The 23,565-nt window shown below is 53.3% G+C and overlaps 1 protein-coding gene across 1 annotated transcript; it reads left to right on the top strand.

Annotated features, from left to right (window-relative positions):
- Positions 1–474: 474 nt before the first annotated feature.
- LOC119567727 (maestro heat-like repeat-containing protein family member 1) lies at positions 475–9,886 on the top strand. Its single transcript, XM_037914968.1, has 14 exons — positions 475–514; positions 875–997; positions 1,493–1,572; positions 2,012–2,117; positions 2,625–2,720; positions 3,474–3,578; positions 3,979–4,114; positions 4,345–4,439; positions 5,150–5,302; positions 6,194–6,340; positions 6,730–6,920; positions 7,062–7,796; positions 8,267–8,512; positions 8,617–9,886. Exons 4-10 carry the CDS (start codon positions 2,016–2,018, stop codon positions 6,287–6,289), a joined length of 783 nt encoding a protein of 260 aa, XP_037770896.1. The 5' UTR covers positions 475–514; positions 875–997; positions 1,493–1,572; positions 2,012–2,015; the 3' UTR covers positions 6,290–6,340; positions 6,730–6,920; positions 7,062–7,796; positions 8,267–8,512; positions 8,617–9,886.
- Positions 9,887–23,565: the final 13,679 nt, after the last annotated feature.

Below are 23,565 nucleotides of genomic sequence, written 5' to 3' on the forward strand. Positions count from 1 at the left end.
CTGGGCTAAGGGAGGGGTGAGGACGGGATGTGAACACCCTGGGCCCAGACGCTCTCTCAGTGATATGGGGGGGGGGGTCCCCAGCCCAGGTGTCTGACCTGAGCCCCGCGAACCCCACGGACAGCAGCAGCCGTCACACAGCTGCCCCTTCCGCATGGGGACCTGGTGGTGGGGGCGTGAAGAGCTGCTGCCACGTTGGTCCTTGCTGCTCCGGGGCCGGGGGAACAGGCACCTCCCCTGGAGTCCTGGGCAGGGGAGGGGGGGCTCTGCTCTGGGCTTCTGAAGCTGTTGGGGGCTGAAGGCATCCCTGAGAGGGAGGTTTGGGGCCCGATCTGCCCTGGGTGCCTGAGGTGCAAAGGGGGGGTCTTGAATCCTGCTCTGCCCACCATGCCCCTGTCCTTCCCTCCCTGGTGCAGGGACCCCCCTGGATTCGGAGCAGGAGGAAGGGGTGGACATGGCCAAAGATGAAGCTGCTCTCAAGGTCATCCGAGAGCAGCTCCAGTGCAGACATAAGGTACAAATGTTCCCCACCTGGGCTGGAACCAAGATTGCCCTGTCCCTTCCCAGCAACCCCACCCCCTGCCGAGGGTCTTGTCCCTCATGATCCACCACCCCTAATGGGGCCCTTTTACATCCATGATGTGGGACCCCCAAGATGGGGGTGTTTGTCCCACAACAGCCGAGGTCATCTCCCCCCACAGGCACTGTCCCAAGTCCTGATCCTGCTTGTGTAGGAGTGGTGGGGTATTTGGACAATAGGTGGGTCCCCACAATCCCCCATTGAGGCCTGAGCCCTGGAGCTGGTTTGGGTAGGGTAGGAAGGTCCCTAGCTAACAGGTTCTCTCTCACGATACCCCACTCCTGGTGGGTCCAGGATGAGGGGCAGCAGCTCCTGTTCCTTCAGGCCATCTATCCCGCATGTCTGGCTGCACGGGAGAGAGGGGAGGACACGCTGGAGCCGCGCTGCTGCAAGACGGCTGTGGTGAAGAGGATCGTGGTGAGTGAGACACGCCATCCGGCAGCTGGAGGGAGGAGAGAGACATGGGATTGGCAGGGGAATGGCCGGGCTCATGGGTGGGGGCTGGGTGGTGTTGGAGGGGGCAGCAGAGGACAAGGATTGCTGGGGCTGAAGACTTGGGAGAAGATAAGGGAGAAATTGTGAGATTGGTCAGTAGTGGGCAGGGGGGGAATTGTGGGGCTGGAGGGCAGCTGAGAGTGGAGGACAAGGAATCACATGGTCCCAGCTCGGTCATCGGGATGGGGCTGAAGGGGGGCAGTTTTGGCAGGGAGGAGGAGAGAAGGGGATTGGGAGTGAGCTGGGCAGGAATCCGGGAAGGGGGACAAGTCGGATGGGCAGGAAGGAATCGGGGGAGCGGGAGGTGGTGGGGGATCCTGCTGGCCATGTGGGGCACTGGCTGTGTCATCTCCTCACTGGGAGGTGTCAGTCGGGCCTGAATCTCACACGCTCCTTTGTCTCCTTCGCGTCTCACAGGAGCTCATCGAGGAGCTTCCCGATGACTCGTCACCCAGCGCTGTCCTCGCCCACTCCCTGGCTGCAGTGGGCTACCTCTGGTACCGAGACAGCCCCACCCCCCCACCCCGCCGCCTCCCCTCACCCCAGTGCTGCTCAGGCCCAAGGCTGGGAGTCACCGTCACTGTCCCTCCCAGGTCACCTCCCAAGACTGGCGCCTCTGGCAGAGATGGTGGGGTGGGAAGGGTCACTCTCTCCTGGCGGGGCTCTTCTTTTCACTCCCATAACATGACAAGGGCCTTGGGGAGGGGCTCACTCCTGAGCTCAGATACAGGAGGGGCAGCAGGCTCCAGGGAACAGGAGCTATTCCTGTCCTGCCACTGTCTGTCTGGGACGCCTTGGCCTTGTGATTCCCTAGCTAAGTGCCTCAGTTTCCATTCTGGCCAGCCTGTGCCTCTATCCCTGTGGGTTGGTGTCCATGTTGGCGACAGTCCCAACCCTGTACTGCACAGTCTAATACCAGCTCCTCTCTCTTGCCAGCTCCATGAAACCTGCCCTGGAGCCAGCCGTAGAGACCCACCTCTTGCGAGCTGCCCTTCACTCCGTCTTCACCCTGGGCACGGAGAAGGACACCACCGGCATCCAGGTACCTCCTCCTCCTCCATCCTCCTCCTCTTCCAGAGTGGTCCTTGGTCCCTGCTCTCTTGATTCGCTGGAGCTCCAGATTTAGGGGTGGGGTAGCGGAGATGGAACAAGCTGCAGGGTTGGATCCTTCCCTCCAGCAGGGAAGAGATTACCCCTCCCTGGGGGATTTCTTTCTTTCTTTCTTTCTTTCTTTCTTTCTTTCTTTCTTTCTTTCTTTCTTTCTTTCTTTCTTCCATAAGCCGTGTTTTGCCCAGAAGTCCAGCTTCCATCCATAGCAACTTGGCTGTTTCATACTCTTCTGCCTACAAGGCCCTCTGCAGAGACCTGCTAAGCTCATGGATCAAAGGTCCAGGGGTCATCAATTCTTGTGAATTGCCTGCAGTGGGATGTGAAGGATAGAGGCCGGGAGATGTGTTTGGGAGTCTCCCCAGTGCTTCCCAGAGACCCCTCTTCCCATCCTGTGGCAGGTGTAGGCCCAGGTTCCCTAACTCTGACCCATACTTTGCAGACTCTGCACAAAGTCATCCCAGAGGTCCTGGATGCCATGCTGGGGAACCTGCTGGCAGAGTCCCCAGACACAGACAGGCTCCACTTCATCTTGGAGGTGAGCCCCATTTGACCTGAACTCTTTGGGGGACTGGTAAGGAGAGACTGGAAGATCCATTTTCTACTCTGTCCTCCTAGCTGGGTCCCCAGTGGGCCGTCCTTGGTTGGGGAGCTCAGTGCAATGCAGTGTCAGGTCCTTCCTTCTTGAGGGACAGAGGAAGGAGCTGGGACTCCAAGCCAGAGCTCTGCCTGGTTCTGCTGAGCACTAAGCACAGGGCTCCTGGCTGTCTTGGGGAGTGAGAGTCTGAAAATCCACCCTTCCCCCACCCCTCCAACACACAGAGCCCATGAGATTGGGGAGATGGTTCTCAGAGAAGAGGCACATGCTCCTTCCTAGAGAAAGAGGAGGAGCCCAGGGAATCAGCCCTTCCCTCTGATCTGCTCTGAAATTCCTGGGGGGATTGTGCTGTCAGTCACTCCCTACATCCCCCCAAGGATTTGCGTAGCAGGGAAGGGCCGAGGGTTCAGTCTCCTTTCTGGTGAACTGTTCAGGAATCAGGAGTTCTGGGAGGAGGGGACCAGCCCCGACCCCGAACATTGTCCCAATCTAGAGAGACGCTGAGAAGTTGTGACCTGAAGGGTACAAGCTGCGTCCTGGGGGAAAGAATCCCCTTCTAAAGCTCTGCCATCAAGGACTCAGCTATTCCCCCCTGCGCAGAATGTCTCAGGCCCCTGGGGCTGGGGGCGTGGGGCTCATTTGCAAAGCAGGAGCAGCTGGCCACTGAGTCTGACCTGCCTCCTTTCCCCACAGCATGTCAACCTCTGGGTCGTGTCCAGGGTGTCCCAGGAGCGAGCCAGGGCTATCAGGAGCAGCACAGCCCTGCTGAGATACACAGTCACCCTCCCTGAGTTTGACGTAAGTGAGCTCCGAGCCCAGCTTGCTGGCTCCAGGCAGAGGCGGGCTGGCTCCAGCGGGCTGCAGGATCTGCTGCTGCTGCCGGGGCTGTGGGTTAGGAGGCTTCTTCATGGGGAGGCAGAGTCAGAGCAGGACTGAGCTAGGCTTGAGTCAAGTTCTTCTTGTCCTGGTTCAGTGTTGTCCCTGGGCCTTTAAGGGGACCATGCTCCAGCCCCTGCTTGGCATCCCAAAGCAGCTGCGGGCTCCCTTGGCAGCAGAGCAAATGAAGGGTCGATCTCAATCTCCTCTCCCCCAGCATCTCCTGCAGAGGGGCTAAGAGGAAGGAGCCCTCTGGCCCAGGGGGGACAGGGAGCTGACAGGAAAATGCTGATGGAGTCCCTTCTGCTCTCCCTTCCATTAGATCTCAGCCGAGTTCCCTCGGATGGGTCACCATGTGGCCCAGCTGGCTCTATTTGTCAGCGAGCCAGACAAGGACATCAGCCGGCAGGCCAGGGAGGGGACTTACCGGCTCTACCAACTGCTGCTCCAACAGAGGGGTAAGGAACCCCGCTGGGACACGGAACCCAATAGGGGACTGAGAGTGACCACAGGTTGATCATGGGACCCCAGACCATTTCTCTCAGACTGACCGCAGCCGGAGGACAAGTCTCTCTCTGCCTCTGTTCTTCTCCACTCCACTGTGCAGCCACCAATGGGACTGGAAGGACACAGAAACTGCAACCAGAATGAATAGAAAAGTCTCTCTCTCTTTCTCTCTCTCTTCCAGGCCTGACCATACATGAGGCAGAAGATCTCTGGTGCTATGACTGGCACCAGGACAGCAGGCTCTTGGGATACAAGAATACAGCCAGAGTGGGGGAGGTAAGGGCACTGTGCCAGGGCATGACACAGCTCAGGGAGTGTGGCTGGCTGGGTTCCCTGCAGTGGATGCCTCCTGGAGACAGGAAAAGAGCCCGCTCCTTATTTCCAGCTCAGAGTTCCTCATCCAGCAACCAGTGGGACACGCTGGTGCTAAAGGTCCCACACTGGGACTGGGCCAGGAGTCTCCTTGTTCTTGTCAGGCTGCAGGTTGGATTCCCCTTGAAGAAACCAAGAAGCTGCAGAGGCCATAGCCAGCAACTAGAGAAATCACTTAGCTGGGGGAAGAGACCTTTGGTCTGTCAGCTCCAACCCCCTCGCCCCCAACAGCACACACAAACTCCTCTAGCCGCTGAGGTGCAGGAGATCTCTCTGCTGGAAGCAAGACAGGGTCCCCTGTTGTCTCTGTGCCCTGCACAGCAGAGTGGGCCTGCTCACACACATGAGAGATCCATTTCCAGCCCATCCTGGCCCCTGCCATAAATTGCCTTCCCGAAAGAGCCACTGGAGGCTTTGGTCCCTCAGCATCTGCCACCTTTTAATAAAGGAGCTTCCCTGAGCCCTGGGACCCTGAAAGCCTCCTGGGGAATGAACTGCCTTGGCCAAAGCAGCTCTCTTCCCCACTCTTTGGGGCACGAGACGCCATTGTACCACCAGGACTTGGAGGCTGGCTCTGGGCAATCTGCTCGAGCCTCATGTCCTCTTGGTTTTAGGTCTTTGAAAAATTCTTCTCCGTCGGGCAGAGAAGATCCTTTGTGCAGACAGCATTGCTGGCCATCCACGACCCCCTGCTGCGTGTCAGCCAGGCTGGGCTGGTGCTCGTCTACTCCCTCCTGGGGGAAGCCCAGCAACTGATGGGGGACACGGTAAGCAGCTGCAATCGACTCAGAAGCTTGGGGTGGGGCCCAGGGCCTCCTTCCCATCCTCTCGCCATTCGCTGGCCTGGTAGCAAGGAGCCTAGTGGGGACTTCTGGCCTTCATGGACTTCTGTTCTTAGGATGTGGTGCTCTGCTATCACTCCTGGGAAGGACAGGAGAGTCCCCTAAGTGCCCTCTGTGAACCTTTCCTGCCCCACAGAGCTGCACCCATTTCCCCATGGCCTAGTGTCCATGTCACCCGAGCCACCATCGAGAGTTGCTCCCATCCCTGGCAGCCTGGGAGACCAAGGACTGACTGGTGATGGTGACTGACTGAGGCACATGGGCGTGGGAAGCTGGTCTTGCTGCTGGTAGGGCTGGACCCACTCTTGAGAGATTGGGAGGATTCAGTCGGCAGGGGCTGCTGACCTGTCCCGTTCCCTAGGGCTGCCATCCTGTGGTTTCAGGTTTTGTCACTGGGGTGTCTTGGGGAAAGGTCTCAAGCTCTCCCCATCCCATTTCACTGCTGCCAGAATCCCTCCCGCCCCCCGCCACCCTTCTAGAGCCCCCTCCCTGCCCTACCTGGGTGGGGATGGAGGTAGGGGTGGAAGAGAGGGTTCTCCGAACTTGAGCGGTGTCCCCAGGTGGGTTGGAGGTGGAACAGCTGTCAGGGGCACTGATGGGGAAGTGGCAGGAGCTCACCCTACAAGGAGGGGGGTTGGCACTGGAGGTCACTAGAGAGGACAGCAAGCCTCCATCCTGGGGGTCAGGAGGGTGAATCTACCACTCAGACATGAGCAGCTGCTGGGTGGAAATGATGGTGCTGGTTCCAGGTGCCCTTCATCCTCCCTGATTCCTGGGGAGTGTCTCAGTCTCTGACATGTTCTCGTTCCCCTGCAGCACGAGGATGTCACAGCCAAGGTCATGGGCCAGCTTCACATGATCCGACACTTGCACCAGATACCCGAGGCGCTGCAAGGGCTGTGGCTCATCTGATGCTCTTCAAGGTTCCCCTCCCTGTTCAGCAAGTCCCGCTCCCTGCTGCAGGTACTGCTCTGTCTCACTATAAATGGGGGGCTAGTGGAAGCAGAAATGGAGGCCCCTGGCACGCACAGGAACTCTCTCCCCTCTCTGTGGAGCTGGGTCCTTCCCGCGGCCCCCCGAATTCCTTCATCTGGGGCAGGAGCTCTTTCCCTCACACCCATATCCCTCCCCTCTTTCCCTGATCTCACCCCCATCCCATTCCCCGTGCTCCCAGGCAGAGATCTTCCTGCCCCATATGGCGCAGAAGGACCTTTGGGTCAGGGCTACAGACTGTCTGCCCAACTGAAGCTCAGGAAGCTCCACATTTGAGGAGGTGAGGATGGGACAGAGGCTCCGGGCTAGCTTCATCTCCTGCCCTTTATTCTTCCTTTGGCCCTTCTCTGGGCTCTCAGAGTCTGACATGAAGAGGAGCCTCCTCCCCGCATGTCTTCTAGGCCCTGGGGTGTGTGACAGCCTCCCAGATGGGTGCAGTCAGAAGCTGAACCACCTCAGGGAGCAGTGGGGACAGGTCCCTTGTCCTAGGAAGCCAAGCAGTGGTAGTTCTCAAAGAGGCTGAGAGGGAAGACCCCGCTCCCTCTTGGAGGTAAGAGCCATTGACTTCTTTGGGCATAATGGGTTTCTTGCGGGAGAAATGGGATCCCTGCTGCATAGCCTGGCTGGGAGCTTCCCCCATCCCTGGGACAGAGACATCTTCATAAATGTGCCACCCTTGTTTTTTTCCAAGCAAGAGGCTCCCCAGAGAACTCCTCCTCAAACCTGTTCTCCTGGGAGCGTTTCTGGGAGGAGGCTCCCGTCCCTCAGTCTCCAACTCCATCATGCAGTCTCTTTCACCTAACATCTCCGCCCTCCAGCTCCACTTCCCGCAGCAGGACAAACGGACCTTCAGCTCCTAGAGAACAGACTCTGACCTCCTTCTGATCAGCAATGGGGTTTCACCATCCCCTCAGCAAACCTGTCAGCCGGGCTGGACCGGATTTGAAGGAGGAGGGTATCTAACAGGGTGTCTTGGCCTATGGCTGCCTAGCCTGGGGCTAGGCCAAATTGATGACCAAGTGATCCCCACCTGAGAGGAAACAAGGGAAAACAGCAGCAAAAGTCCAGAAGCAGAGCGAGCTGTTCAGTAGACGGCCTTGGGCCAAACCCTGGAGTCCAGGGTAGGACTGGCTTCTCTCACCGTCCCTAAGGAAGGGGACATAGAAGACCATAGAAACCCAAGAAGGGCAGGCCGAACCGAAATCAGGCTGAGGAAGAACTCCCCACGAGGGTGGAAGGCCTTGTTTCTGTTCAAGACATTTTGGGACTTTGTTTGCAAGGAGGACGACCCAGGAAGGAGTGGAGTAAAGGACAGTTACCTGGTTGGAGGGCTGAGTTCCCAGCCAACAAACTGCAAGAGTGAGTATCAGCGGGGTTGCTAGCCCAGCGAGAAAGCGATGACACGAGGCCTGGCCAGCATCTAGCGGTGAGTGAACTCTGGTACACACCCAAAGTGGCTGTGTCTAGAGCCCTGTGTAGCCTCTTCTGTGGGAAGTTCCCATGGGTCAGTGGGGCCTGAATCTCTCCTGCTCCTTTGGTCTCTTTGGGCTTCCCAGGAGATGTCTGGTGAACTGCCCTTGGACTCTGAGCCCAGCACCGCTCAGAAATGATTTGCTACCTTCAGAGAGACAGGGCACAGCTCAGCCTGTTGGGTAGGCTGGAGACTCACACTTCACTCGAACACACAACACTGAGGTGGTTTGGGAAGCATAGTAACAAAGAAGAGATTTAAGTGATACTAAGCAAGAGAAAGAGACACATTTCAAACAGACAAACAAAACACAACACACTTTGTAGTGACTAAAACTGAATCTTAACAAGTCACAATCTTTGCCTTAGCAGTTTCCAGACTAACATCTCAGCTTTCCTAACAGACCTTCTTTGATGTCCCTGTAGGGTAGAAAACTTCTCTGTCGAATCCGCTGATTTGATTGCTTCGTCTTCTGGTTTCAGACCCTCTGTTCTCCTTCTGGGGTGCCTGGACCCTGATTGTAACATCTCTCTGGCCCAGCCTCTTACACAGATGTGTGCTGCAGCCAGCCCAGCACAGGGAGCAGTGGGGACAGATGATCTCCTCCTGTCAGACCAAGCAACAGGGGTCCCATTGAGGCTTAGATGGAAGATCCCAGGCATCTCCTGGAGGTAAGAACCGTCCACTCTTCTGGGCACTTGGGGCTGTTGCAACAAAGAGGGGGCTCCTGTTTCATAGCCTATTTGTCCTCATGACTGTGTTTTTTTCTTCTCAGAGGATGCATCCGGGACCCTGGAGACTGTTTTGTGCAGGAGGTTTGAGCGGGGAGAGGTCACTCACTGTCCTGACCCATGGGTCATTAACCCAGGTCTGCAGGGTTCCTGGGAGCAGCCACCCTCCAGCAAGCCACCTGGAAGCCTACGAAAAACTGCTTAGCTAGGACTGACAAAGTCCAGACCCAGTCTGAGGCTCCTATTGGCAGAGTCCCAGAGCAGCTAATCGGCCCCCAGGACCTCCTTAAACCAGCAGCAGGAAGAAGAAGCTGTCTGAACAGCCGAGCTCCTCCCCGGCTCTGGACCGTGTGTTGGCTGTTCCTGCTCCCACTCCCCAGGCTTGATTTCCTGGCATCCGGACTCAGGGTGACTCACCTGACTTGAGGTTCTGAACACAATTTGGTCTTTTGCTTCTGCTCTTCCACTGTCCTGACCCAGCTGACTCTCGACTCCTGTCTTGTGAGTGTGGACTCTGCCTCTGAGCACGAGGTCTGGCTGCCCATGACCCAGCCATGACACTGACTTTTCTACAATTCCTCCAATGCCCTTTTCTGCTCTCCAGCTCTGCTCTCCCAGCAAGACACACCGATTCCTTGGCTCCCAGAGTCCTGCTTGCCTGCTAGTCAAGGGCTCAGGGGGAGAGCTTGTTTTGCCCCCTCCCCCACCACAGCTGCTTATCCTCGGGGACTCTCCCTAGCGCAGAGGAGAATCCGTCCTGGCAGCAATTCAGGAAGTCACAGAAGGGACGGTCTGCTCAGCTCCCTCTGCAATGCCACTGCCCGAGACCATTACGAGTGGGTGCCCAGTGACTGCGCCGGCAGCTCCTTGAGAGACTCCTGGGGGCAGGGTAGTCGTGTTTCACGGTGACCGCGGGAAGCCATGCGAAGAGTGCGGCATTGAGGAGACTCTCCTGCTGTCCCAAAGGGTTTCTGTTCTCCTGCACAGTCAGACTGTGGGGCCAGGCTGCAGAATGGGGAAGAGCTGGTTGGTGATGAGTTGGAAGATTCACCATACAGGTGGCAGCAGCTGCAGATCCTGGAGTCCCTGTGGTCGGGTTACCATGCGTCCGGAGTTTCCCGGACATGTCCGGCTTTTTGGGTTTTAAATTGCCCTCCAGGGGGAATTTATAAAACTCTCAAAAGGTCCAGGATTTCCCTCCCAATGCAGCACTCTGGGGGCGGAGGGGGAGCTGCGCACTCTGCGGGGGAGCACGGCACTGTGTCTGGCTCTGCACCCCAGACACAGTGCTCTGAGCAACAGGGAACGGGGGCCGGGGGGGCTGGAGAAGGGGCATGGGGTCCCAAGGGACAGTCAGGAGACAGGGAGCAGGAGGGGTTGGATGGGTGAGGGGTTCTGGGGGGAGCCTGTCAGGCATATGAAGAGGGGTCGGGGGAGTCAAGGGACAGAGAGCGGGGGGGGGTTGGACGGGGCGGAGGTTCGGAGGGGGAGTCAGGGGCAGGGAGCAGGGGGGATTAGATGGGTTGGGCGTTCTGCGGGGGCAGTCAGGGGACAGGGAGTGGTTGGATGGGTGTGGGAGAGCCGGGGGTCTGTCAGGGGGCAGGGGTGCGGATAGGGGGCAGGGCAGTCAGGGGACAGGTAAGGGGTGGAGTTCTAGGGGGGCAGTTAGGGTGGAGGGGTCTAAGGAGGGGGCAGTTGGAGACAGGGAGAAGGAAGGCTTAGATAGAGGGCAGGGTCCTGGGAGGGGGCGATCAGGGGACAAGGACTGGGGGGGTTGGATGGGTTGGCGGTTCTGTGGGGGGCAGTCAGGGGTCAGGAAGTGGGAGGGAGTAGATAGGGGGCAGGGCTACAACTCCCCCCCCCAACCCTCGGAGTGTCCTCTTTTTTGAAAGTTCAAATATGGTAACCCTACCCTCTGGGCCCAGCCTCCACTCCTGAGAGTTCAGGCGAACTTCCCCCTGTTCTCAGGGAGCCTTTGGCTTTGGCGGCTGGGCCTGCCTGCCGAGACAGAGGACTCAGTGTTTCCATCAGGCTGCTCAGTTGCCAATGCAGCCACCCAAAGACGTGAAGAATGGAAGCGAAAGAGCAAAGCTGGACCCTCCGCTGAGCTCCTGCCATCAAGTGAGCCCAGCCTGGGAGAGACGAGGGAAAGCTCCAAGGTGGCTGGTGGCTGCAGGGAGCCAGGGGAGGAGAAATAAATAGTTCATGATGAATCCTACGGGCTTTGTCTTGTGTGGTGAAGGGTTTCAAATGGGTCTAGTTACTATCACATTCAACTTTACAATCGCTGTGTCTGATTGAAGGGCAGGTCTAGAAAGGTCAGAGGTCACTCGAGGAGCTTCAAGTCTCAGATTCTGTCCCTATTGCCTGCTTTGACCAGCTGATCTCAACCCAACACCCCCCTCAGGTGGTCGCAGTGGTGAGCTCTTTCCCTCTTTTTCTGGATTAGCCGCCAGCATGGGGACAGGATACATGTGGCCAAGGAAATGGAGAGGCATGGGGGTCACTTGCAGAGGCATGCAGATAACTTGCAGAGTTGCCTGTTCATGCAGTTCCTATGGGGAAAGCACGGTAGGGTACCGTGCACTCCGGGGCACCATTTCAAATTTTGGTGGTGGCGGGGAGGATAATTTCACCCTGATTCCAGGGGCTACTTAGGCACCTGAAAACTCTAGTGTTTTGAGAGATAACTTAGCAATGAGCTGACAGGAACACTTGCCAGACTGCTTTCCGGGGAAGACAGCTATAAGAATGGATCCAGGGAATGGTTCTGTAGCTCTGAGCTGTTTGGACACTTTCAGGGAACATTCCCGATGCAAGACAGAGATCCCCAAAGTTATCCTGGGTAACCCTGAGAGACTTATGGAAAACTCGCAGATCCCACATCTCTGCTGTCACTTTGCACTGACAAACTCAGACTGTCCGAACCTGTTCATGTATTTTACCTGCTTTAACCTCTCAAGAACTTTCACATATAAAAGAAAGAAAATTAAATAAATGACATAGTTACACCGATATAGGGCCGTAGCGTAAATCCGACCTCAGAGTTGTCCCATTGAAATGGAATTATTCACAGCAGTAATTAAAGTGAAACATGCACATAAGTGTTTCCAGGCCCAAGATTAAGGCCACAGCTTATGAGAGGTGCAGACGCAAGAAGAGAAGAGCTGTGCAAAAACTGAAATGCCACTTGGAACCTGGCCCAAACAATGCATCACGAAAAATAAACTCATTTTGTTATACAGTAATAGAGCTGGTTCAAAAGTGTTTTACACTGACAATGCAACCTTTTAATTTAAAATGCCACTTTGGATTACATTGATCATTTGAAAAAAGTTACCTCTTTAAAAAAAACATTTTGGATTTCTCTGCCCGCTTGAGAGAGAACATGGAGTTTTCCCCACCAAAACGAAACAAAAATTTGATAATTAAAAACTTCCAAATAAGTTTGAAGAATAAGGGGGTGGGGGGGAGTGGTTTCTTCTTCAATTTTCATGAACCTTCCCACCCTCGCTATTTTTGACCAGTTCTAATTGTGAATAAATGTCTGTATGTCCATGAATGATAAATATGTCTGCTACTGAAACATTTACAAACAACGGCTCTCATCAGGAGCAGTGAGGTCACATGACGCAAAGAAACACCCAGGCCTGCAGGGTTCACATTCTCCAAGACATAAACCGCCCCCCGGACGGGAATGTCACACACAACACAGCGTGACTGGCCCGGGTTGGTTAGGTGCATGTTTTGCCGTTGCTGGCAAATTGTGCTTTTTTGAGGGTGGGGGCGGGCGTTATATTTGAAAGGAGTTCTTCATCCTCTCCCCTCTCTCATCCAGGGGTGCCGGAACAGGGAAGACCAGGGCCCACCACTTTTTACTGGCCATAAGTGTGAGCAACTGGATGATGGGGGAGAGAAGGAAGTGGGGGGGGGGCAGTGTTTTGGGGGCAAGGGGCGGCATGAAGTGGGAGCTCAGGGAGAAAGGCAGTGTGGGGGGGGCCTCAGGGAAAGGGGCGGTTTGAGGGGGCAGGACCTCGAGGAGAAGGGGTGGCACAGGGGCTGGGCCACAGTTTGGGTGCCAGCAGCCCCCCCCCCACAACCTTTAGGAAGCTTTTGCCCATCCTGCCCTCATCCCAAATTAATTTGTTGCAGTAAGAAAATTTTGAGCAACAAGGAGACTTAGAGACCCACAATATAACCGCCAAAATCCTCACCCGCCCCTCGAGCTGAGCAAACAGAATTTTTTGGTCGCTGGCAATTCCAAAAAAGAGATGGAAAAAAACCGGTTTCAGGTTGAACAAAACTAACATTTTTCCAAATTTTTGATGAACCAAAAAGCTTTAAAAAAAAACCAAAATGACCCAGGAACATTTCAAGGGTTGTAACTTTTTGAATTTTTAAAATAAAATTGAAGGACATTTTTAAACAAAAAATTGTTTCAAACAGAAAAATCAAAATGGTTTGTTTGGAAAGTGTCTAAACGAAATGCTTCGACTTCTTAAGAACTGTGGGGAGGGTCTGGACCTGAACAATTCAGCAGACCGGATACGAATTCGCAAACAGGTCTCCTTCACCATTCTCCAGTGCTGGGTCTCGATTCCTGTTTCTGGTTCCCTGGGCCTGCTCCCCGTCCCTGTCACACACTGCGGGGAGCTCAGATCCCTGTGAATCCTGCCGACTTCCAGGCTGTTGGGAGGGATGCGTCAGCAGCTTCCTGAAGACGAGTTGCGAGTAGGCAAACACTTTCCCTCTACCTTTCCAAAACTCACATAGGTACAGTAAGACTAGCACCCCCACCACTGCCACCACTCCACGCACCATGAGACGATTCCAGGTTGCGGGCTCTGAAACAAAAGAGAGAGAAAGGCCCCATGACTAGGGGACTCAGTTAAATCATCCCACTGCTGCCATGAGGATCCCAGAAGATGAAGACGTTCCTGGGATACAGGAAGAGCTGAGCTGGGTCGTGTGCACATGGGCACCACTCAGAGCAGCGGGAATGAGATCTCCAGGCTCATTATCCCCATCGGCCAACCTGACGGAGGGAGGAAGGTGAGCCCGGCAAAGCAGCCCCTGTTCCAGAGTCTGGGAATTGTGATTTTTAAGATGCTCCAGGATGGGGTCCCTCAGGTCTTAAGGTTAGAGGGGACGGTTAGGATCATCTACTCCAGCGTCTCCTGAAGCATGGGGAAGGGCTAGCCACGGTGGGAAGGGTGGGGTTTGAAGACGTATCCATGAAAATGGGGGGTGGGGTCGCTAACACATTGCTGACGGGTGAGGGGCACAATTGGTTTCTTTGCCTTGAGGAGGGGGCTCAGCTTTTAAAAGTTTTGGGAAGAATAATTTAGTCTGAGCCCTGGCATAACCCAGGCCAGAGAACGTCGCCTACTGATTCCTGCCCCCAGTCCAGTGATTTATGGCACTGACTTGGCATTGAGAAGGATTTTATCATAGGCTTAAATCCAGCTGCAGAAGGGAAAGGACATTAGAAGCTGAAAGACCCCAGAAGTGGCTCTGGTTTTCTACTCGAAATAACCACCCGGGGCTGATTTTCCCCGGCCCAGCGCCTTGCAGTCATGCACCCAGGGCCTAGTGAGTTTGGTGTGCAGGCAGGCTCCCAAATCCAGACAGTGGCACGTCACATCCACTTTGCCCTGGCGTCAGGGACTGCCCTGAGCGCCCATCCTGCAAACACGTACGCACCTGAGCCCTCCCACTGCCATCCAAGGCTACTCCTACGGATGGAGTTAAACACGTGGCTAAAGCGTTTGCAGAGGTTCCAGAGAGCTGAGGCTCCATGTAAAAGGAACAATACTTCAGTTATTCCAATCTTGGGTTGATGAGATGCTCCTGCCCGCCCCCTCCCTTCACAGCTGAGTCTCCCACCCAGTGGAATTCTCCAAGGAACTTCCCACTCCGAGACCCTGGACACTGTGTCCAGTGCTAGCTGTCCCTCTGGCCCAATCCCATGCTTCAGCACATAGTCTGAACACCACCGAGGTCAGTAATTAATTCCAGACCTGCATTTACAGCATGGTAAAACTAGCCATGTATATTACAGCGGGTTCTTGCTTTTCCTGGAAGCATCAGATATTGTCCCCTGGGCTGGATCAGACAGGACAGCAGCCTGAAATGCCCTACGGCATTGGCTTGAACTCAGACTGACCCTGTGGAAAACAGGCTACAGCTCCCTTTAAAAAAAAATAAAATAAAAAATTAATTCATAAGGAAGACTAGAGGTAAAATTTCCAAGTGCACTTAAGTCTCTTTGGTGCTTTTGAAAATTGTGCCCTCTAAAATCAGCCCCGATCCCTGCAGCGGCCACTCCTGTAAGCTGTCAAGTTCTGGCCCGTTCCTGTAAGTTTGAATTTGTGGCGTTTTTAATGCAAGCCGCATTACATGCCACAAAGACCCCTGGGTGGTAAATTTTAAAACACAACAAGAAAAACAGGAAGAGGAAAAATATGCTCCATACATGCAAGTTGATCAAGTTAGTGTTGTCATAGGAAACTTAACTTGTGTGTCCGAACCGTACAACATTACTGCTGCACTCATATTGGTTTTGCATCTCATTATTTTTTATAATTTGCTTAATAACGGTGCCATCTGGGCTTTGAGTTTTACCAACTCTTCACAGCAGAAGAAAGATTGGGGTTCTCCATTGCCTTGGCCTGGGTCTTAATTCTCAGAAGTGACAAGTTTTCACTTGGCTCAGCAGAGAGGGATGGGAAAAGGGGGCTTGAAGTCACCCTTTTGTTCCCACAAGCTTCGGCTGGCTGGTGCCTGAAATAGCACCTGACATAAAACTCAGAGCACCGTTGAGGCTGCTCTAAGTTACACTGGCTGTAGTGGCAGCAGTTCTGAGCCAGCATTATGCACCACACTCTTTGCTACCACACCACGTCCCCAGACTAAAGATTGAGAGGAGGCAGGTGACATAGGGAGACACACCAGCTTTGTGCTACCGAAGAATTTCTAAGCTGCCCCTTATGGGCAGTTGGCATGAGGCCCAGGATCAAACTCCTTGTGCCGTGATGGGTGGGTGAGGGAAGAGTTCTGGGCCCCAATCCAGCCTTACCCTGATCCTAGTGTGTGTCATTTACACTAGTGCCTGCAGTTCTTTTGGTATTTCTTGCTCACTTTGCATCAGTGTAAAGGTGACACAAACAAAGTGCAAGGCAACAGAGAGTCCAGCCCCCCACACTGATCGCTTTAACTAGAAGTTTCAATTGCAACCAAAATTGTGGAGAGATTTAAAAAAACAACAACCTAGAATCACAGGAGCTCTGGTAATCAAGTGATCCATCCCCTGTCACCCATTCCCAGCTTCTGGCAAATATAGACTAGGGAAACCATCCCTGCCCATGCTAGCTAATAGCAGTTGATGGACCTGTCCTCCATGAACTTAGCTAGTTCTTTTTTGAACCCTGTTATAGTCTTGGCCTTCACAACATCCTCTGGCAAGGAGTTCCACAGGTTGACTCTCCATTGTGTGAAGAAATACTTCCTTTTGTTTCTTTTAAACCTGCTGCCTATTAATTTCATGGGGTGACCCCTGGTTCTTGTGTTATGAGAAAGAGTAAACAACACTTCCTGATTTACTTTCTCCACATCAGTCATGATTTTATACACCTCTATCTTATCCCCCATTAGTCATCTCTTTTCCAAGGTAAAAAGTCCCAGTCTTATTAATCTCTCCTCATACAGAAGCTGCTCCACGTCCCTCATCATTTTTCTCATCCTTTTCTGTACTAATGGAGGCAGCGAGGCCGAGAGCGCTGGACTCGGAGTCCCGTTGCTGTGGGAAGTGTCTGTACTGAAGGGCTGCAGCAGCTATCGTGTTTTAAGTGCAGACAGAGCCTGAGCCGTAAAGCAGGTTCCTTCCCACCTCCTCCCTTTGCCGAAAACACCCCCTCGGTTTAAACACCGACAGAATCCACATGCAAAGCGATTTCTTCTCCAGGCCGTCTACAAGCCTCTCTCCTTGCAACTTGAAGAAAACTGAATGGTTGACAAACGGTTTTAAGATGCTGCTGCTTACTTCCGCCTAGCACCTGTTTCTTTTAACGGTGCACCAGCCTGTCATGCAATGACCTTGCTAAAGCGGTTACAAATTCCAGAAACCCGTTAAGTATAATACTTAGATTAATTGGACTGATAAGTAAATTATTTGACAGGCCCTAAGCAACTCCCTCACCGAACCCGGACAAACAGGAGTTGCCTATCTGAGAGCATTCAGAAGAATGGACTGACTTCTTTTTTTAATGATGGAGAACTGAACGGGGCTCTCCCAGCTGAGTGCTCTGACCACAGGGCTGGGTTAGGACGGCCCCTCTGCCATTTTGCATGGAGCAAGGCAGGTACCTAACTTATTCCTGCAAGATATCACTTAAGCAGCATCTAAATCACCTGACTGCAAGAGAGGGGTTTCCCGGGATCACAAGCCACAACAAGCATCGAACACAGAGAGGGGCAGGGCTTAGGACACACCCCTCTCATCGACATCTCCCATTGGCTAGCATAGGTGGCTCCCCACCAGAGCATGCTGGGTTTTGGGGATCACAATTTTCTGCCCCTGAACTCATCCCCTTAATTGACACTCTGCACTCGCGTTGGGAGGCCCCAAACACGGCTCCTCAATCAGCCAAGGGCTTGTCCTTGGCCGTAGCCAACTCTGCCGTGCCAGCTCCCCGTGGTCCATTTTTGGCCAATTGTGGCACAAGCCATCAGGCCGCCTGAGAAGATCCGGAGCAACTGGACGCTGCCCTCAAGCTCACATTGGTGTCAGTGGGAGCTGGGACAGGTGTGTGAAATTCAGGCTGGGAGGAGAGAGGCTACTGGGGAAGGAAATCTCCGACCACAAGCTACTTCCCATCCCCTTTGGACTCATCAGGAGCTTCCTCCTCAGCACCAGAGGTCTCAGACACAGTAGGTGGGAATGAGCTGGGCTCTGGAACGAGACAATAAGGAGGAAAGTGTTGGTGAGGACTTAGGTTGGCCTAAGGGGGGAGGTGCTCATCTAGGAGCCAGAAGTGCCTGGTTCAATTCCAGCCTCTGCCCCAGAGCCCTTTGATTATCTAGGGCCAGATACTCAAAGGTATTTGCATTCCTGAAGATGCTGGTAGGTCACTAATGGGATTTTCAAAAGTGACTAACTCCCGTCTTCAGTGAGAGTTAGGCAGCTGCATGCTTTTGAAAATTCCCCTGCGTGCCTATTTGCAGCTTTAGGTGCCTAAATACCTTTGACAATCTGGCCCTTAGGCCCAGATCCTCCAAGGTATTTAGGTATCTGATTCCCGTTGATCTTTGAAGATCTGGGCCTCAGAGACTAGGGTGACAGTGGCCAGAGATAAAACAGGTCACGGCATACCACGTATTTCCCAGGGATTTCAGCGCAGACCCTTCATGAACGTTTGTTCCTGATCCCGCAGTCAGACAGAGCCAGCGGTATGTTAACGAGCAGCCTGATGAACAAAAGGCTTGCTAGCCACCATAAAAATAAAAGTTACCCCATGGCCTATACAACACGTGCCACTTTCCCTGCCAGCCCTTGGGGTGCTTGAAACCTTGCCTGCACTGCAGAAACTTTGCAAATATGGGCGGCAGGTATCGTAGGCAGGGGGAGCCTGTGACTCCCCAGACAGCCTACCATGGCTCTGCCCACACTCCGCCCCCAGGCCAGGCCCCCTCCTGCTGTTCCCAGCGCTCTGCCCTGCCAGGCCTGGGGACACAGCAACCGTGCTGCCCGGAGCGCTGGGCCTGGGGCCTCTCCCCGACAGCTGCCTGGCACTGTGGCCGGGGGCCACGGTGGGGGTGCTTTGGGCTCCTGCAGGGGCAAGGGGGCAGAAGGAGAGGGGTGGGGCCAGGGACTAGCCTCCCCGGGGCGGCCGGGTCACTAGCTGACCATGTTTGCAAAAAATGTTCATTGTTACTAGAGTCAGTGGTAGGAACATCGGTGGGCCTAGTGTAGACAAGACTCCTGCTCTGGCCCAACTGGATTTACACCTTCCTGGTTCTCTGCCCTAGCTCTAATGCCAGTCCCGTCATTGGTTATAGCAGCCTGGGGGCTGCTCTAGTGTGTGCTGGATGGCAGGGGGCCCTCAGAGACCGTCCTTCCACTGAGAAGAGCCAGAGTGCATTGTGGTCTGGCTAGTTCCTCTCCTCACGCATTCCCACATGACACACCCCTTGGGCTGGGGCTGCAGAGGAGATGGCTCTCCCAGCTCAATGTCTGCTGGGGTCTTCCATATTCTGGGAGTTTATAGGATGTTTCCACAGGCTTTACATGGCCTGAGAAGTGCAGGGGGAGCAGAGTTTTTTCTGGGGTCACTGAGTGCACAACTTACCCACCACGGTAAAGTTTACGACAGCCACACACTTCCTGTACATTTCATCTTGAATCCTGTAAACTCCTTCAGCCCCTTTGCTCACGTTCTCCATCTTGAAGTATCCACCGGAAAAGGAGAGTGTCTCCTTGAAGGAACTGAGGACTGTTTGGGAGCCCCCATCAGAGGAGTAAACGACGTCTTCCCACGAAGAAGTGGAGGTGTTCTATTTCTGCACGAAGAAAGACGTCTCTGAAATGGAGCTGGCATTCGGTATGGAGGTGTTCACAGAGCTGCCTTCGGGCTCAGCCACCTGGACAATTAGGTAATCTTGGCGAGCTGTGAGATTTCAAACAAGTAGTATTTTAGTTTGGCTTGGCAATCCTGGGTCAGGGACTGACGTGGAGGGTTGGGAGACAATAAAGGGAAAGGGTCTGAGAAAGGGCGTCCCTTACAATAAATCGTTCAACCAGTCACTGTTTAAGTGAGGTGCTTTGCAGATGCTCACAGAGAGGCTCTCCCACCAGCTAAGGATTTTGGACACTCTGGCTCCCTGCTGGGACCAGCTTTGCTATTCACTTGCAACCAGGGTGGATAAAAATCAATGATTTTAAAAAAAAAAAAAATTAAAATTGGATTTTTTTGATAAAATGTTTTTTGCCCCTCAGAAAGCTATCTAAAGACAGTTTTAATTAAGATACATTATAGCTCAAAGATCTCTCATCATGGAATAGGGATGATAAATTCTAATTCTATAGTATGAGACAATATATTCATGTAATGTTTCAGAAAAGTTTTGTAAATGAGTTCCAATACTTCGTGGATTAAGGACCCAATCTTATGGGGTTCCACAGGCTTCTGTATAGACTATGTAGGTTAATCTTTCTATCTACCCAATGGGATTCAGTGCTCAGTCTGGAAGATATCATCAGAGATGCTTAGTTTTGCAGTTCTCAAACTGTGGATTTGTGTCTCCAGAGGTAACATGCTTGTTAACAGCAAAAATGTTTTCAAATAAATAAATAAATATAGAGAGGTGATATACAGCCTGGCAAGAAAATCCTCCAAATATTAACGATTAACCTGTTGAATTGGAGATATTTATGAAGTCATTGGGAGGGGAACTATCTGCTTCAATAACCTTGGGTAAATGAAATAACCAAACAATCATTCATTTTCTGAGATAGCTGTAAAACTCATCTGAAAAGTTTTCAGAATAAATCACTGTTTAAAAATGTATAGTGTGTACCTTCAAAAAATGAAACCTACATCTATCTCTGAGTTGTGAAGAACATGTGTTAAGGTTATAACAACCAATAAGAATACACTTTTATGTAGAAATCCATGATTAAATCGAGTCTTCCTGACTAGTGATTTAAATCAATTTGATTTAAAATCAAATCCACCCTGTTTTTGCTGACCAACAGGCAGTTCTGCTCCCCAGGCCCTTCTGGGGTGTCACTGCCCCAAACTCAGCTGTTGGAGAACCAGGAAATGCTCAGCTGAGATCTTCCCCATGTAACACTAGGAAAGAATCTTAGCACTACAGGGGAAAACGAACCACAGAGCTCTGCTAACCAGGAGGAGCTCAGTTATAGGTGCCGGTTCCCCCATATAACCTTAACTCTGTCCTCTTGGAATGCCACTTTATTGTATCTTGCAGAGTTTTGCCAACCCACAGCCTTCAAATATCAGCAGGTTGCCTTAAAAATCATGAAATATTTAAAAATAATAAATTTGTGGTGGGCTCTGCTTTTTCATCTTTTGAGTTTTGAGCCGGGGGGGGGTGGGGGTCGGGGGAGAGAAGGGAGCAGGGAAGTCACTTTTTTCAAGTCGTCCTACATAAACCCCATATTTTGGTTTAAACAAATGGCTGTGCTTATCACAGGACTCCAGGCTCTGGGGCTTTTAGAAAATCAAACACCAAATACCGTGAGATGCATGACAAAAATCAGGGGAGTTGCCAACAGTGGGAATGAGGAATATTTGCCTAAGTCACAGGGAACTAATTGTAGGGAATCCTCTAATTAATGCATCGTTAGGCTCTTTAGCTCTTCCCCCTGTGGAGGTAGAGGCCATGGGTACCCCGGGAACATCAGTGGTCTTGTGCCTGAAGGTACCTCTCCCCTTGACAACCCTCCACTCCCCACCCATTGCACTTCATGCGATTCTGCTGCAGGGCAGCACAACGGGAAGCGTGCCATGCAATCATTCTCGTGTCTTTCCGTCCATTCTTGGTCCTGTAAGGACACTGAAGTGCCAGGCCTTCAGCAGCTGCAGTTAGAGCTAGAGGGTCTCACACTCTTGTGCATCAGGCCACGTTTATAGAGCCCCGTGCGGGTACAACATTTGTTTCTGCACACGATCCACGGCTACGAAGCGGATCTCTGCAGATTTGCAGGGCGCTGCCCATTTATGCCTGAATTTAGGAGCCGAACTCTGGGCATTATTTTGCAAAACCTGCTCAAGACTTTTAGAGCTTTTTCGTAGCAAACCATGGCGTTTTTTAAACCCCCGACATTCCATGACTGAGAAAACATCTCCAGGAATATCAACAACGCTGGCTCCAAGAGAGGTAGGACTCTTCTTAAACAAAACGATTTTAAACGAACAACTTGCTACCAAAGAGTTTGAGATATTTGCTGTGGCAGAACAAAGGGGGTTTGGTCTAAAAGAATGTGACCCCAGACTTCTTACAATTCATTCTACAGACATGGGGCTTGTGCATTTTCTGCTGGGGCTTGTCCAGACAAAGAGCCAGAGCTCAGCCCTAACAATCAACCGGGAGAGCGGAGTCAGAGGTGAGGAAGGCCTGGGAAGATCCTGAGACAGTGAATGAAGGGGTGTCACATCCACCTGCTCCTTCCTGTAGGTAGATCACAGAAAGATCTAGAGGTGGGTGCTGGGGTTTCCCTGCGATGAGTGGGTAGCGTGCAATTAACAAGGGCTGCTTCTCACACTCACACACACACCCCCCATCACGCCATGCACACCTATCACGCTGGCACCAGATCTGATTTCATCTCATGCATTTACACAGCACATCTCTGCAAGCAGATTATAACCCCCAGTGTCCATAACTCCAGTTAACTCTGCAGTGAGGACATGCTCCCCCCTGCCCCAAGACCTTAAAACCCAAGGTCGACTCCCCCTGCTAGAGAAGACACATGCTTCAAACCTGCCCCACCCCCACCCCCAGTTCCCTAACCTGGGGCTTGCCAGGGGATTCCCTGCTTGTGATCAAGTGGGGCTGGCTGGGTGCAAGGCGCTGGCCAATCCTCTCTGTCTCCAGCTGCTAAACTGCATTCAAAGAAACTTTACAAAATAATCCCTCTCCCCGCTCCTCTGTATGTTCTTTCCATGGCTCGTCCCTCCATCCCTATTCTCTGGGTCTCTAAGTTTCACCTGCTCAGCCAGCAGCTGGGGATTTGCAAATAAATAAATAAAAATAAAAAAACTGGACAAAAAAGCCCCCAAATATTTTCTGTAAAATCGACATGGGCAGGACCACCAGTGCTGGATCTAGGGGGGCTGCCGCCCCCCCCAGCTTGAAGCGGTTTCCACCCTATCCAGGGTTTACAGTTTGGCTCAGTGGCTCTCTGCCCCCTCACTGTACAAATTGTTCCAGCGCCCCTGGGCGGGACAGGGCCTGAAGAAAGGGGCATGCAGAGGTGTTGGGAACACATGGGCCCTGCAGCTGCCCCCCGCCATGCACCCTCCCCCCAGAGCTCTACCTTCTCTAACCCCCAGACAACACACATCCCCCTCCCCTTTTCTGCTTAGGACTCCAGCCCCACTGAACAGTCCAGAAGGGAGATGGAATCTCTTACCTGAAGTGCCGTCCAAAAACCCAGACGGGCAGGCTAGAAGGAAGAGCCCCAGAAACACACCGACCCATCGCATGGCAGAGGCGCAAAAGGAACGGGCGAGATCGGCGGCAACTTCACCAGAAGCTAAGGCCAGCCCACCATCACCTGACTCTACGAAAGCGCAGTAAGCTGGTGGTGTAAACGGTGCATGGGAAGTTCCACCGGACGCTCAACAGAGCGGGCTAGAGATTAATTTAACAACTCTGGAACCGCTTTGCAATGGGAGGAGAGTTTCCGAGCCATGGTTTGCTTCCTGAGGCAGTCAAGATTTTAGCTTTACTAGAGGATTGTACAGGATTCAGGCACTCTCTAGTTCCTCCTTTGTCAGCCCTTTGCCCTAACACCCTGCCTGCCCTGGGTGCTCAGCTGAGCTCTCCCTAGCTGCACGGTGCAAAACCAGAACAATCCCATTACTCTCCCCTGCTGTGTGTCTCTCTCTCTCTCTCCCCTCAGGCTGGGCTGCTGCTGCCCCAGGGGAGCTCACTGGGGTCGGGGGTGTCTCTGCGCTGGGTCCCCAGGGCTGTTGCAGACCCTTCCTCCTGCTGGGGCTGGAGGCCTTGTTCAAGCTCCCCTTGGAGAGAAGCTCGCTGTGTTCACGGGAGCAGGACCAGCCCCGCAAACCGACCGCCCAGCTGTCCCAGAGGAGCCCGAGCCCAGCGCTCACCCCCAGCCCAGCTGCATCCAGCAGCTTCTCCCTGCGCCAAGGCACCGCAGCCCGTGGGGCATCTTCAGGGCAGCAGAGCTCCAGGTACTGCCGCTTCTCTGCCCAGGAAAGGGATGGGGAGAGGCTGCTGCTGAC

The sequence above is a fragment of the Chelonia mydas genome, chromosome 14 (genome assembly GCF_015237465.2).
Source record: "Chelonia mydas isolate rCheMyd1 chromosome 14, rCheMyd1.pri.v2, whole genome shotgun sequence".
In the NCBI taxonomy this organism is placed as follows: domain Eukaryota; kingdom Metazoa; phylum Chordata; order Testudines; family Cheloniidae; genus Chelonia; species Chelonia mydas.